This window comes from Nerophis ophidion, linkage group LG19, assembly GCF_033978795.1.
Source record: "Nerophis ophidion isolate RoL-2023_Sa linkage group LG19, RoL_Noph_v1.0, whole genome shotgun sequence".
Classification (NCBI taxonomy): Eukaryota; Metazoa; Chordata; class Actinopteri; order Syngnathiformes; family Syngnathidae; genus Nerophis; species Nerophis ophidion.
Window position 1 is genome coordinate 23,588,081 of NC_084629.1, and position 16,964 is coordinate 23,605,044.

General features: G+C 36.9%; 1 protein-coding gene across 3 annotated transcripts in view; it reads right to left on the reverse strand.

Moving 5' to 3' along the window:
* Positions 1-16,964, reverse strand: part of ankrd44 (ankyrin repeat domain 44) — a 59,147-nt gene that overhangs the window by 24,916 nt on the left and 17,267 nt on the right. For all 3 annotated transcript variants that reach the window (XM_061879599.1, XM_061879598.1, XM_061879601.1), the window contains 9 exons: positions 12,397-12,475; positions 12,233-12,303; positions 10,761-10,961; positions 10,462-10,549; positions 7,726-7,868; positions 7,422-7,634; positions 3,775-3,853; positions 1,160-1,274; positions 1,010-1,092 (listed from right to left, as the gene is read on the reverse strand). In XM_061879599.1, coding sequence (XP_061735583.1) covers positions 1,010-1,092; positions 1,160-1,274; positions 3,775-3,853; positions 7,422-7,634; positions 7,726-7,868; positions 10,462-10,549; positions 10,761-10,961; positions 12,233-12,303; positions 12,397-12,475 — 1,072 coding nt within the window. The remainder of the gene's footprint in view (positions 1-1,009; positions 1,093-1,159; positions 1,275-3,774; positions 3,854-7,421; positions 7,635-7,725; positions 7,869-10,461; positions 10,550-10,760; positions 10,962-12,232; positions 12,304-12,396; positions 12,476-16,964) is intronic.

Below are 16,964 nucleotides of genomic sequence, written 5' to 3' on the forward strand. Positions count from 1 at the left end.
ATATATATATATGCACACAAGTGTTATCCGAACCAAGGACCTTCTTATTGTGAGGCACACACATTCTGCTCCACCGTATATAGATATACATACATACACACGCACATATATATACAGTATATAGACATGCACACACATATATATACATACACATATATACATACACACATTTTATTAGTATAATTGGATATTAAGAGCATGTGAAAGTTTGACTACTACCTTGTTAACTTCCGTGACGACCTTTTTAAAGTTTGGTCATCAATCAGAAAGTTTTGTAATCTATCAGAAATATCAAGCAGCTAAAATGCGCCAAGCATGGGTAGGTGTGGCGAGAGTGTTTTGTATTTTTCCCATCATGCATTGTAGGGGATTTCATTGAGTATAATTTTGAATATTTTGGTGTGATGGGACATTTTTTTATAATACCCACATCGTTCAGTGCGCAGATTGTGTTGCATGTGACCATGTGTGTTGGCGTTTTGTGTTCGTTTATTTGCGCCACGAGTGAGAAAGGTCGTTTGGATTGGGTCATATATCTTGTTCTTTTTACCTTTATTTAAAAGGGACCAACGGTAGGAAATGGATGGATAGTAAACAATTTGTGGTCCATCCATCCATTTTCTTCCGCTTGTCCCCCTTAGGGTCGTGAGGGGCGCCAGAGCCCATCCCAGCTGCACTCGGGCGGAAGGTGGCGTAGACCCTGGACAAGTTGCTACCTCATCGCAGGGCCAACCCAGATAGGTCATTAACCTAAATCCGTCACTTTATCCACAAGATGGCTGCAGCATGCAGCAACTATGCTTGTCAGTAATTTCTAACTAAGTTGGATCAGGTCCCTTGTTAAATAAGCTTGTAATATTTTCGGGCCAAACTGAAGACGCTGGCGGACCATAGTTTCAAATGTGTTCAGAGCCACTTTTGCACGGCATCTGAGGTTTACCGTTAAAAATCAATCATATCCATTATAAGTAACCCTATAGGATGTTAATGTACTTTCGATGCGAGTTACCTGAGGAGAGCAGCTTGCGGCAGCAGTCCGAGTGAGCGTTCAAAGCCGCCATGTGCAGAGGGAACATGCCGTGGACGCCTCGCCTTTACAAGAACACGGAACATTAAAGGCCGTGGACATGTTGCCGCTGTCGGAGTTTGACACACGTACCTGGTGCAGTCGGCCCCGCTGGTGATGAGCGTGTTGATCAGGAGCTCGTGGCCATAGCGTGCAGCGATGTGGAGCGGCGTGTTACCGTCCTTGTCCACACTGTCGATCTCGCCGCCTGGAATGTCATACTGTTGTCAAAAATTTACATAGAAGTACCATTTTTGGCCCACGTTGAGATCTCCAGTGCTTTTACAGACACGCTAAATTTGAAAGTAATCCAAAAGAAACAGTGACTTCTGTACTGCGCACAAAAAAAATGTTGGACTACGAATCTGGCGTTTGCGACCCAACGGGATGTATTACCGTATTTTTCGGAATATAAGTCGCAGTTTTTTTTATAGTTTGGCCGGGGGTGCGACGTATACTCCGGAGCGACTCGTGTGTGAAATTATTAACATATTACCGTAAAATATCAAATATTATTCATCTCATTCACGTATAAGACTAGCCGGATGTCAGCAATCGTCACACACACACGTCAACCAATGGAAATTCGGCGGAGGCGGGTCATGGCAGAAATGCATTGTGGGAAAGAAGACGCTACCTGCTACGGTACATTGGCGGTAACTTATAAAAACAAAGGGCTGAACAAAAATGACATCTCCGTGAATAGGAGCTTTAAGGCAGTCCTGCGCAGCCTGTGGGAGCAGTGGATGATGGAAGGAGAGCACAGCTTCACGGCAACCGGGAGAATGCGCCATGCAACTTTTCTGGATGTCATCGGATGGATCGACAAATCCTGAGCTTCAGTGACAACCGAAACCATCCTGTCCGGATTCAGAAAGGCTGGAATAATTGGAACTGCACCTGACGATGACTCTGACGTAAGCGATGTACCGATAGAGGAGGAAGCGGCGCATTATCTTCCTTTGGAGTTGGCAGAATTGTTTAGAAGCGAAACCGAAAACGAAGACTTCATGGGATTTAGCGATCAGGAGTGACAGATTGTTTGGTAAAGGTATAGCATGTTCTATATGTTAAAGTTATTTGAATGACTCTTACCATAATATGTTATGTTAACATACCAGGCACCTTCTCAATTGGTTATTTTAAATTGCCTTTCAAATGTCTGTTCTTGTTGGATTTTATCTAATAAATTTCCCCCCAAAATGCGACCTATACTCCAGTGCGACGTATATATGTTTTTTTCCTTCTTTTTTATGCATTTTCGGCAGGTGCGGCTTATACTCCGGTGCGACTTATACTCCGAAAAATACGGTGACCACAAAAGTTCGACAAAAATACTTTGTAAAGTCATTGTAATTGAACAAAGACATTTTTTAGCCCATAAACTTCTATGTAATCCAATTTGAAATGTGTATACATAGTATAAAATTTGTTAGATAAAACACTCCCATTATAATAATTATTGTAGAGAAAACATTTTTGTCCCACGTTGAGATTTCCACTACTTTTACAAACACGCAAAATTTGAAAGTAATCTGAAAGAAGCTGTGACTTCTGTTCAGCGCACAAAAAAATGTCAGGCAACAAATCTGGTTCATGCAACCCAACGGGATGTATTAACCACAAAAGTTCAACAAGAAACTTGTTTTAAAGTCATTGTTATGGTAGAATTTTTTTTTTAGCCCATATACTTCCATGTTATCCAATTTCAAATGTGTATACATTGTATAAAAGTTGTTACATAAAACAATTGCATTGAAATAATTATTGTAGAGATAAAAAATTTGGCCCACGTTGAGAGCTCTACAACAGTTATAGACATGCCAAATTTTAGAGTAATCCGAAAAAAAACTGTGGTCTGTGTTCTGCACACAAAAAAATGTGGTACTATGAATCTAGCGTATGCGACCCAGTGAGATGTATCAAAACAACAAACATTCAACAAAAATATTTCTTACTTAATGTAAATTGAACATAAACCCATTTTCGGCTCATGTACGTTATTTAAACAAAACCCAATTTAAAATGTACTTAAGTAGTACGAATGTTGTTATATAATACAAACGCATACAAAATGTTATAACTTTGTCAAAAATAAATGTGGAGATACCAGGTTTGGCCCACGTTGTCATCTCAACTACTAACACAAACACGCCAAATTTCAATGTGATCTCAACAACATTGCAATCTGTGGTCTGCGCACAAGAAATGTCGGACTATGAATCTAGTGTAGCAACCTCATATGGAATATAATAACACCGGGAAGAGTCTCACCAGGCCCACCAGGCAACGTGTAGAAAAGGATTTTTTAAATGTAATGTGGCGATAACATTTTCGGCTAATGTCAAGATCTCAACCACTGTTATAAACATGCCGAATTTTACAGTGATTCGAATAAATGTTCTGTGCACAAGAAATGTCAGACTACAAATCCAGTGTGTCCGCCTCAACAGGGATATAACAACACATGAAAGTCCTCAAAATGTATATGATACAGTCTTCTTAATACAAAAAACGGCATAACTTTGTCAAAAGTGAGCATAGACGTAAACATTTTGTCCCACCTGGATATCTCTAGTTCTGTTACAAACACACCAAATTTCAACATGATCCGGTCAAAACCATGACCTGTGTTCTGTGTACTAAAAAATGTCGGAATTAGATCACTACCCCCGCACGAAATGTAGAAAAACATGGAGGAGTCTCACCGTTCTGGATGAGAGTCTGAGAGCGAGTGAAACGCCCGTGGACGGCCGTCATGTGCAGAGGACTCTTTCCGTCTCGACTCTGCAAGGACAAAACAATACGTTCTAAAAATTAAAAAAAATAGGTCGACTCGTTTGGCGATAATTACGTCAAATTCGGCGCACAGCTGTGAGAAATATGTGCAATGAGAACATGCTTGCAGCGGGAAATAACAGAAAATTATTAGCTTTCACACGCTGGTCCAAGAACTAAACTTTACTTGCGTTACCAAAAATGAAAACGTATTTAACGTTGTTGGAAGAATAATTTTAAAAAAATGCATACAATTAGCCACTAGAGGGGGATATTGTCACAGAGTGGTGTATAAAGAGGGTATGGCCAACTCGGTTTCAGGAGATCTCCTCAATGATTGGTCAAAAGGCACTCACGTGACCACAGGGCGCCATGACTGCTACTAAATTTGAGCTACTGCTCTGTGTTTGCGGCGCTACCTCATTAGTTTCTTGAGGCGTAAAAATGCCCTGTTTTGCAGCGTGGGGCTACTACACCTGCGCGAATTGTGGAAAGTTCTTACATGGCTTTCCACACAACCCAGAAAGAAGACAATTACGGGAAGTGACGGTTCGCAAACAACACTGGAGATCCACCTATTACAACATCTTCTGCAAGGTAAACATTTTGCGTTTTGTTCAGAAAGAAGCTAATACTAATAATGAATGAATAAATAAATAAGACAGATGATTGGACTAAAACAGACTATTTTTTATCTCTGTAAAACTAAAATAATGCAAATTTGGTAAGAGTACAAGATAATTACATATTACAACTACACAATTACAAACAGATGGACATCGAAAGAGTAAAAGAAAGCAAAGATAGGGTGAAATAATAGATGACAAAGTAAACTGGACATCTCGTAAAAATATACAACAAAATGGCAATAAATACATCAATAATGAATAAAGCAAAATATGTTCTGGACCAAAAATCACTTCATATTCTTTACTGCTTGCCAGTGTTACCAAATCTGAGTTGTTGTGCAGAAATATGGGGAAAAAGGGAACACAAGTAAACTTAATCACCTACCATGAATTGATTTACGTGGACCCCGACTTAAAGGCCTACTGAAACCCACTACTACCCACCACGCAGTCTGATAGTTTATACATCAGTGATGAAATATTAACATTGCAACACATGCCAATACGGCCGGTTTAGTTTACTAAATTGCAATTTTAAATTTCCCGGGACTTTTTTCTTGAAAACATTGCGTAATGATGACATATACGCGTGGCGTAACGGGCTGTTATGAATATGAGCGCTGCACACACACACAGCTAAAAGTCATCTCCCTTAACGGCATAATTACACAATACTTTGGACATCTATGTTACTGAATCTTTTGCAATTTGTTCAATAATATTGGAGAAGTCAAAGTAGAACAATGGGGTTGGGAAGCTTTAGCCTTTAGCCACACAAACACTGTGATTCCTTGTTTAAAATTCACGGAGTTGAAACTTTACCATGGATCACAGCGGACATGGATCCCGACCACTTGTCAACCAGCAGGTTTCGGTGAGAAAATTGGAGTTAAAAAGTTGGCACTTACCGGATAACAGCTGAGCTTGCACCTCCCGTACAGCTGCCGTCGACTTCCCCAAGACACTGCGCGTCAACACCCGGCCGTGGGCGTACACTTCTGACTATCAGGTACAGTTAAACTCACTAAAACACTAGCAACACAATAGAAAGATAAGGGATTTCCCAGAATTATCCTAGTAAATGTCTCCAAAAACATATGAATCCATCTCAATGCAACGCAATTGCAGTCGCGTTTTTTTTTTTTTTTTTCTATTCCGTCGCTATCAATATCCTCAAACACGAATCTTTCATCCTTGCTCAAATTAATGGGGAAATTGTCGTATTCTCGGTCCGAATAGCTGTTTTTGTTGGAGGCTCCCATTAAAATCAATGTGAATATGTGAGGAGCCATCAACATGTGACGTCATCTTCTGCGACTTCCGGTAGAGGCAGGGCTTTTCTCCAGTTGCGAACTTTATCGTGGATGTTCTCTACTAAATCCTTTCGGCAAAAATATGGCGATATCGAAAAAAAATTAAGTACGACACATAGAATGGACCTGCTATCCCCGTTTAAATAAGAAAATCTCATTTCAGCAGGCCTTTAAACAAGTTGAAAAACTTATTGGGGTGTTACCATTTAGTGGTCAATTGTACGGAATATGTACTGTACTGTGCAATCTACTAATAAAAGTTTCAATCAATCAAAGCAGGGGGGTCGGCATGCAGCTCTTTAGCGCCGTCCCAGTGGCTCCCTGGGGCGTTTTCAAAAATGGAAGATTAAAGTCAAAAGTTAAAGTCAAAGTACAAATGATAGGCACACACCCAGTAGGTGTGGCAAAATTATTCCCTGCATTTGACCCATCACCCTTGATCACCCCCTGGGAGGTGAGGGGAGCAGTGAGCAGCAGCGGTGGCTGCGCCCGGGAATCATTTTTGGTGATTTAACCCCCAATTCCAACCCTTGATGCTGAGTGCCAAGCAGGGAAGGTACAGGGTCCGAATTTTTGTAGTCTGTGGTATGACTCGGCCGAGGTTTGAACTCACAACCTACCAATCGCTAGGCCGGACACTATAACCACTTGGCCACTGAGTTAGGTTAAGATGAGGAGGGGGGTGTATATTTTGTTTTATTATAGTTTCTGTATGCTTCACTGATGAGCGTTTTTGGCGAACGCCATTTTGTCCTACTAATTTTGTCAGTCCTTGAACTTGCCGTAGTTGTGTGGACTGTGACGCAACAGTTGGTTTACAGATATAACTTTCTCCGACGCTGCCACAGAAAGACGTGTTTTATGCCACTCATTTCTGGTCTCATTTTGTCCACCAAGCATTTTATACTGTGTGTGCATGCACAAAGGTGAGCTTTGTTGATGTTATTGACTTGTTGGTGTGCTAATCAGGCATATTTGGTCACAGCATGACTGCAAGCTAATCAATGCTAACATGCTATTTCGGCTTACTGTATGTACATATTGCATCATTATGCCTCCATTGTAAGTAAATTAGAGGTCATTTAATTTTCTTTAGGTACTGTATGTATTTAATTCATATTTGCATGTCTGCATGTAAAATTGGCTACATTTAATTTCTGATAGTTGTTTGCCATGTTGTTCCAGACCACAGCAAACTTTACCCAATTTGGAAAAATTGTAATAAATCCATTAGAAGACAACCTACCATTTCCTTTAAATTGGACACGCACGTCTATACCTTTGTAATAACAAAGTCATGTATATACTACTGTATATACACATGGGGCAGCATAGCTCGGTTGGTCGAGAGGCCGTGCCAGCAAATTCAGGGTTCCAGGTTCGATTCCCGCTTCCGCCATCCTAGTCACTGCCACTGTGTCCATGGGCAAGACACTTTACCCACCTGCGCCCAGTGCCACCCACACTGGTTTAAATGTAACTTAGATATTGGGTTTCACTGTGTAAAGCGCTTGAGTCACTAGAGGAAAGCGCTATATAAATATAATTCACTTCACTTCACTACTATATCATAAAAATACTTGTTTAAATGTAGAAATATTTTATCTATGTTCACATGGTGTCAGCACAGCCCACCTGCACGTTGACGTCGGCGCCGTTGTTGACCAGGACCTCCAGACAGAGCGCTCCATGCGTGGAGGCAGCGGAAAAGTGGAGCGGCGTGAAGCCTTTGTTGTTGGCCTGGCTGACGTTGGCGCCGTAGTCGATCAGCTCGCTCACCACCGCGTCCTGCCCGTTGAAACACGCCACGTGGAGCGCCGTGTTCCCGAAGGCGTTGGACTCGTCGATCTGTCGCCGCGGGAACAAAACCATTCCAGCAGTTACCTCGATGGTCCGGCGGAACCCAAGAGGGCGGTTAAAAAGTCGAAAGAGTCCTGACCTCCACCGCTAGGTGGAGCAGGTGCTTCACCACCGCTATCTGTCCACTAGAGGCCGCCGTGTGCAGGGGGGTGTAGCCTCGCTTGTCCTTGCAGCTTATCTCCGCCCCCTGGCTCACCAGCAGGCACACCACATCCAAGTGACCTGCAGGGGGCGCACTATTAATATGCAATACACATCTAGTGGTACACCAAAGAATCACTCGATTAAAGTAGTGTTTATTTTCCTATATTCAAACAGTGTTAATATTTTATTATTATTATATTAAATATACTTGTTAAATAAAACGTCTGCCTCGACTTAATGAGCGCTTAGGCCTACTACGCTACTGTATTTCTGTGTTGCTCTTTATGGTGGTACATGGAGAGCCAGGTAGTTTCTGAGGTGGTACTGCAATATACTATGTATTATCATCCTGGATGGATAATTGGGAGCTAATTGGCGAGCTTTACGGATTTCTGGCCAAATATGACATTTTTGTGACGAATAATGTTTTTGTAAATGTTTGCATTTAATGTACTAAAAAGAAGTTTTGTGACAGAAAATAGTGTTTTTGTTGTAAAGTGTTGCGTTCTTTAGGCCATTTTTGTGACAAAAAAATGTGCATCCATTTTTAAGTAGAGCACTTTTTGTGCCACAAATTATGTTTTTGCTAGAATTTTATAGGAAACAGTTTGACCTTTATGGCCAAATGTATGATTTTTGTGACAAAGTATAGACTTTTTGTGAAAAAAGTATAGCATTTTTATGCCACATTCTAACTTTTTCTTGTTCAATATTGTATTTTTATGGAAAGATAACGCACCACCAATTATTTCATTTTTGTGAAAAAATGAAATGTGTAGCCTTTTTTAAGTTCCTCTCAATAACTTTTGTATGTCAATGGACCAATCACTTTTGTGTCCAAATGTATCTGTCCCTAAAAGTAATATTTTGTAATCATTTAAATAACTATTATTGCACTTTTGTAGACAAATTGATTATTTTTGTGCCTAAAAGTAATAATTTGTCATTTTAAGAACTATTATTGCACCTTTGTGGCCATAGTTCTAATTCTTATGCCTAAAAGTAATATTTTGTTATCATTTAAATAACTTTTGTGTCCAAATTTCTCATTTGTGTGCCTAAAAGTAGTATTTTGTTATCATTTAAAAAACTATTATTGATTTTTTGTGTTCAAATTGATAAATTGTGTAACTAAAAGTAGTATTTTGTTATCATTTAAAGAAGTATTATTGCACTTTTGTGGACAAATTGATTATTTTTGTGCCTAAAAGTAATAATTTGTTAAAGAACTATTATTGCACTTTTGTGGCCAAATTTCAAATTTGTATTTCTAAAAATAATATTTTGTTATCATTTAAAGAAATTTTGTGTCCAAATTTCTCATTTGTGTGCCTAAAAGTAATATTTTGTTATCATTTAAAGAACTATTATTGCTGTTTTTGTGTTAATATTGATAATTTGTTGAACCTTAAAGTAGTATTTTGTTATCATTTAAAGAACTATTATTGCACGTTTGTGGACAAATGTATTATTTTTGTGCCTAAAAGTAATAATTTGTTTTTGTAAAGAACTATTATTGCACTTTTGTGGCCAAATTTCAAATTTGTATGCCTAAAAGTAATATTTTGTTATCATTTAAAGAACTATCATTGCACTTGTGTCCAAATTTCTCATTTGTGTGACTGAAAGTAATATTTTGTTATCGTTTAAAGAACTATTACTGCATTTTTGTGTACAAATTGATCATTCTTGTGCCTAAAAGTAATACTTTGTTATCATTTAAAGAACTATTTTTATTGCACTTTTGTGGACAAATTTCAAATTTTCATTCCTAAAAGTAATATTTTGTTATTTAAAGAACTATTATTGCACTTTTGTGGCCAAATTTCAATGTTTTATTCCTAAAAGTAATATTTTGTTAGCATTTAAACAACTTTTGTGTCCAAATTTCACATTTGTGTGACTAAAAGCAATATTTTGTTATCATTTAAAGAACTATTTTAATTGCACTTTTGTGGACAAATTTCAAATTTTCATTCCTAAAAGTAATATTTTGTTATTTAAAGAACTATTATTGCACTTTTGTGGCCAAATTTCAATGTTTTATTCCTAAAACTAATATTTTGTTATTTTTTAAAGAACTTTTGTGTCCAGATTTCACATTTGTGTGCCTAAAAGCAATATTTTGTTATCAATTAAAGAACTATTATTGAATGTTTGTGGACAAATTGATTATTTTTGTGCCTTAAAATAATAATTTGTTATCATTTAAAGAACTATTATTGCACTTGTGTCCAAATTTCTCATTTATGTGCCTAAAAGTAATATTTTGTTAGCATTTAAAGAACTACTATTATTGCATTTTTGTGTCCAAATTGATAATTTTTGTGCCTAAAATTAATATTTAGTTATCATTTAAATAACTATTATTGCAGTTTTGTGGCCAAATGTATCATTGTTGTGCCTCAAAGTAATATTTTGTTATCATTCAAAGAACTAATAATGCATTTTTGTGTCCAAATTTTTGTGCCTAAAAGTAATATTTTGTTATCATTTACATAACTATTATTGCACTTTTGTGGCCAAATTTATAATTTTTGTGCCTCAAAGTAATATTTTGTTATCATTTAAAGAAATATTTATGTGTTTTTGTGGCAAAATTTATTATTTTTCTGCCTAAAATTCATAATTTGTTATCCTGTCGGGGGGTCTACCTAATGTATAGTCCTACCCATAAAGGCGGCCCAGTGCAGCGCCCGCCCATCCTTCTTGTCGAAAGCGTTGATGTTGGCTCCTTTGGCGAGGAGAAGATTGACCATCTAACACACACACACACACACACACACACACACACACACACACACACACACACACGCACACACGTCAGGTGTCGCATTCATCGTGTTTTAATGACACAGCTTCTCGCTTGCCGCCTTTCATTGCGAGACAAAAGACGTTAGCATCCACGCCTGCTCTGCTGATCAAGGACAACAAAAGCAGGGAGGTGAGAGGGCAGGTGTGCCGCAGTACCTCCGTGTGGCCATTGAGGGCGGCGTGGTGCAGGGCGGTGCGCCCGCCGCGGTCCGACACGTTGACGCTGCTCAGCATGGGGATGAGGACTTCGGCGCAGCGCAGCGCGTTGTTGGCGGCGGCCACGTGCAGCGGCGTCTGCCAGTTTTTGTCGCGGGCGTTGACGTCGGCCGAGTGGCGGATCAGCACTCGCACGGCCTCCTGTAAGGCGCGTTGTGTTGGAAACAATGGTCACAATCCACCAACTATTCCAAACACGCTAGAAGGGAGGTCAAGTTAGCCTCGTTGCATTCCCCGCGCCACATCAGATAACGGAAGGTTAGAATGCTCAAAGTAAACGACACTACACATTGACAAAAGTGTTGTTTACAAACTTAAGCCCAGGGAGAAGGTTCTAGATCAGTGGTTCTTAACCTGGGTTCGATCGAACCCTGGGGTTCGGTAAGTCGGCTTTAGGGGTTCGGAGGAGATCAAAACACACCAGACTCATCGTGTAAATACAAACTTCTCCCTGTCGGCGTATTAGGGATACGGCAACAGCTGACTGATTTGCAGGTGGGTATTTTGTTGTGAGTTTATGCACTGTGTTGGTTTTGTTGTTTGAACAAGGTGATGTTCATGCAAGGTTCATTTTGTGCACCAGTAAAAAAAAACACGGTAACACTTTAGTATGGGGGACATATTCACCATTAAATAGTTGCTTATTAACATGCTAATTAGTAACATATTGGCTCTTAACTAGTCATTATTAAGTACTTATTAATGCCTTATTCGACATGGCCTTATTATAACCCTTACCCTCTAACATTAACCCTAACCAAATAACTCTAAAATAAGTATTTATTACTTAGAACAGTGGTTCTTAACCTGGGTTCGATCAAACCCTTGGGATTCGGTGAGTCGGCCGCGGAGGTCAAGGCACACCCAACTCATCGTAAAAATAAAAACTTCTCCCTATCGGCATATTATGGATACCCCCAAACAATGTTCCCTCTAATTTCCATCTGATTTGCAGGTGTGTAATTTGTTGTGCGTTCATGCACTGTGTTGGTTTTGTTCTTTGAACAAGGTGATACTCATGCACGGTTAATTTTTGTGCACCAGTAAAAAAACATAACTTACTCTTGAATTAAAAAAAAAAATCATTTTATTTTTCACTAAAGAAAAGTTCGGTGAATGCGCATATGAAACTGGTGGAGTTCGGTCCCTTCCCCAAGGTTAAGAACCACTGTTCTAGAATCACTGAGAAAAATTGTTGAAATGTGTCAAGAAATGGCGAAGTTGTGCCTGGTGGGTGGAGCCTAAATGTTTCACATAGCCAAGCTAGCGGTTAATTAACTAATCCGTTCATTTCTTTCACCCTTCCTGTTTTAATTCCGCAGGCCTACGAGCACAGACGCCACGTCGCCGCCCCGACCGGTTGCACCTGTTCCTCGCTACGAGGCAGGTCCTCGACGGCGGCGATAGCTCACCTCGCTGCGGGACGCCACGGCCCGGTGGAGGGGGGTGAGCCACATGTTGTCTTTGGCGTTGACCCGGGCGCCTGCACAGGTGGGGGCGTGGGGAAGAGTAGAGAGAAAAGGGGAGTGGTCAGGTGGGTTACGGGTGGAAGTCAACAAAAGAAAAGGTTTGTCACCAGAGAGGATGAGGAGTTCAGTGATGTCGGCATCGTCCAGGAAGGCGGCCGCATGGAGCGGAGTGCGCTTCTCAGCATCCTTGGGCAGGAAGTTTATGAAGACTGTTGTTATTCATATTTTACATTATTACACTATTATTATCATCATCATCATTATTATTATTATTACGCTATTATTACTATTATCATTATTATTATTATTATCATCATTATTATTATTATTACGCTATTATTACTATTATCATCTTTATTATTATTGTTACGCTATTATTACTATTATCATTATTATTATTATTACACGGTCATCATTAGATCATTATCATTACATTATTATTATTATTACACTATTATTATGATCATATATTATTACTCTATTATAATTATTATTAGACTATTATTACCATCATCCTTATTATTATAATTACTACACTATTACTAATAACATTATTATCATTATTCATAATATTATTATTATTGAACTATTACAATTATTATTACGCTATTATCATTATGCTATTATCATTATTATTACACTATTATTATTTTCATTATTAGTATTACACTATTACTTTATTATTATTACACTATTATTATTATTGACAGTTGTACACTGTAATTATCATTACACTATTATTAATATTATTATCATTATTATTAGTACACTATTATTATTAGTAGTACTACATTATTATTATCATTACAATATTAGTATCATTACACTATTATTTATATTATTATTATTATTACAGTATTATTCCACCAGATTCCTCCCAGATAAACCAGGAGAGTTAGCAGATAGCTAACAGTGATGTCACCTCCACTGTTTTTTTCTATTCTTTTATTCTATTGTTGTCTTTCATGGCAGCACATGAAGCCATGTTGCATTTTTGTGACAAAAAACAGCATTGTCATAATCGAACACTGCAGCAAAAAAAATTGTGACCAAAAATAGCACTATTGTTGTCAATTATTCCAAGTTCAAGAGAGCTGGCCAAATATGACATTTTTGTGACAAATAATGTTTTTGATGTCAATTTTAATATTTTATGTACAAATACAGCAGTTTTTGTTGCAAACTGTTGCCTTTTTGTAGATAAATACTATAGGTTTCAGGCCAAATATGATTTTTTTGTGGCAAGAAATAGCACGTCTGTTGTCAACTGTTGAATTTTTAAGGACAAATACAGCAGGTTTCCTGGCAAAATTTAATTTTTGGTGACAAAAAACCCCAGCACTTTTGTTGTCAACTGTTGCCTTTTTGTAGACAAATACATGTTTATTATCACATATGATTTTTTTTGTGACAAAGAATAGCGTTTTTGTTTTCAACTGTTGCATTTTGATGTCCCAATATGACATTTTTTGTGACAAAATATAATATTTATGCTGTCACCTGTTGCATTCCTACAAACAAATAGTGAAAGTTTCTGGCCAATAATTACATTTTTGTGGAAAAAAATATAATTTTGTCAACTGTTGCAATTGTATGGACAATAACTTCAGGTTTAATGCCAAATATGACATTTATGGGACCAAAATAGCAATTTCATTGTCAACTGTGGCATTTTTAGAAGAGCAGTTTTCTGGGCAAATCTGACATTTTTGTGACTAATAATATTTTTGATGTCAATTTTTGGCATTTTTATGTACACATACTGCAGGTTTCTGGCCAAATATGACATTTCTTGTGATAACAAAATTGTTTTTTGTTGTCAATCGTTGCCTTTTTGTATACAAATACAGCAGGTGTTATGTCCATTATGATTTTTTTGTGACAAAGAATAGTGTTTATATTTTTAACTGTTGCATTTTAATGTCCCAATATGACATTTTTGTGACAAAATATATTTTTCACCTGTTGCATTCTTACAAACAAGTATTGAAAGTTTCTGGCCAATAATGACATTTGAGACAAAAAAATTGCATTTTTGTTGCCAACTAGTGTATTTTTAAGGAAAAATTGGGCAGATTTCTGGGCAATCATGATATTTTTTGACAAAAATTGCGTTTTTCTAGTCAACTGTCACATTTCTACAGACAAATACTGCAGACTTCTGGCAAAATATAATTTTTTTTGTGAAAAAATTGCATTTTCCCAGTCAACTGTCACATTTCTACAGACAAATACTGCAGACTTCTGGCAAAATATGACCAATTGTTTCAATTGTATGGACAATAACTGCAGGTTTAAGACCAAATATGACATTTTTGTGACAAAAAATAGCACTTTCATTGTCAACTGCGGCTTTTTTAGAAGAGCAGGTTTCTGGGAAAATCTGACATTTTTGTGACAAATAATGTTTTTTAAGTCAATGTTTGTATTTTTACGTAAACACATTGCAACTTTCTGGCCAAATATAAAATTTCTTGTGGAAAAAAAATTTTTTTTTTTTTTTTAGCTGTTGCATTTTTATGGTCAAACATGATTTTTTTGTGATTAGGAAAAAAATGTTTTTGTTGTCAAATGTTGCCTTTTTGTAGAAAACTACAGCAGGGTTCTGGCCATGAAATCTTTGTGACAAAAAAATTGCATTTTTCTTGTCAACTGTTGCATTTTTAAGGACAAACAGAAGGTTTCTGGCCAAATATTACATTTTTGTGAAGACTGATGTTTCAAATACAGCAGGTTTAGGTTACAAAAAACAGTACTCCTGTTGTCAACTGTTTTGATGAAGCAATAGAGTACATTTCTGGGCCATTATGATATTTTGTGACAAAAATTGCAATTTTCTATTGAACTGTCACATTTCTACGGCCAAATACTGCAGATTTCTGGCCAAATGTGACATTTTTGTGCCAAAAACTAGCACTTTCGTTGGAAACTGTTACATTTATATGGACAAACATTACAGGTTTCTAATAAAATATGAATGTTTTTGTGACAAAAAGTTGCATTTTAATACAGCATGTTTCTCGCCAAATATGACATTTTTGTGACAAATAATGTTTTTGTCCTGTGATGAGGTGGCGACTTGTCCAGGGTGTACCCCGCCTTCCGCCCGATTGTAGCTGAGATAGGCGGCAGCGCCCCCCGCGACTCCAAAAGGGAATAAGCGGTAGTAAATGGATGGATGGATAATGTTTTTGTCAATGTTTACATTTTATGTACATACGGCAGGTGTCTGGCCAAAAATATTTTTTCTGACAAAATATACTGTTTTTGTTGTCAGTTGTTGCGTTTTTAGGCCAAATATGCCATTTATGTGACAAATTATAATTTTTGTCGTCAATTGTTGCCTTTTTATGTACAAAATACAGCAGCTTTTTTGCCAAATATGCCATTTATTGCGACAACAAATACTTATTTGCCATCAACTGTTGCATTTCAATGGCAAAGATTTAAAAACATTTTGTGATAAAAAATGTTATATTTGTTGTCAACTGTTACATTCGTACAGTTAAATATTTCACGTTTCTAGCCAAATATGACCGACAGTTTGTTACAAAAAACAATGTTATTGTTATCTATTACAAAGTATAGCACTTTTTTGCCACAAATTATGTTTTTGCTAGAATTTTATGGGAAACATGTTCACCTTGGTGTCAAAACATATACTTTTAGTGAAAATGTGTAGCAATTTTATGCCACAATATAACTTTTTCTTGTTCAATATTGTATTTTTATGGACAGATAATGTACTTATGTGGCCAAATGTGACATTTTTGTGACAAAAATATGTTTTTGCAACAATGTATAGTATTTTTTTACTTTCTGTCAAAAACTCTTGTATTTCCATCATTTTTGTGGCTAAGTTGATCATTTTTGTGCCTAAAAATCAGTTGTCATCATTTAAAAATCTATTATTGCACTTTTGTGTCCAACTTTATCATTTTTGTGCATCAAAGTAATATTTTGTTATCTTTTGATGAACTATTATTGCACTTTTGTGGCCAAATTGATAATATTTGTCCCTCAAAGTCATGTTTTTTTCTATCATTTAAAGAACTATTATTATTGCACTTTTGTCGACAAATTGAACATTTTTGTGCCTCAAAGTAATATTTTGTTATCATTTTAAGAACTATTATTGCACTTCTGCGGCCAAATTTATCATGTTTGTGCCTCAAAGTCATGTTTTGTTATAATTTTAAGAACTATTATTGCACTTTTGTGGACAAATTGAAAATGTTTGTGCCTCAAAGTAATATTTTGTTATCATTTTAAGACCTATTATTGCCCTTTTGTAGCCAAATTTATCATTTTTGTGCCTCAAAGTCATGTCTTGTTATCATTTTAAAAACTATTATTGCACTTTTGTGGCCAAATTTAAAATTTTTGTGCCTCAGTCATATTTTGTTATTTAAATAACTATAATTTCACTTTTGTTGCCCAACTGAACATTTTTGTGCCTCAAAGTCATATTTTCTAAGCATTTAAAGAACTATTATTGCACTTTTATGGCCAAATTGAACATTTTTGTGCCTCAAAGTCATGTTTTGTTATCATTGTAAAAACTACTTTTGAACTTTTGTGGACTAATTGAAAATGTCTGTGCCTCAAAGTAATATTTTGTTATCATTTTAAGACCTATTATTGCACTTTTGTAGCCAAATTTATCATTTTTGTG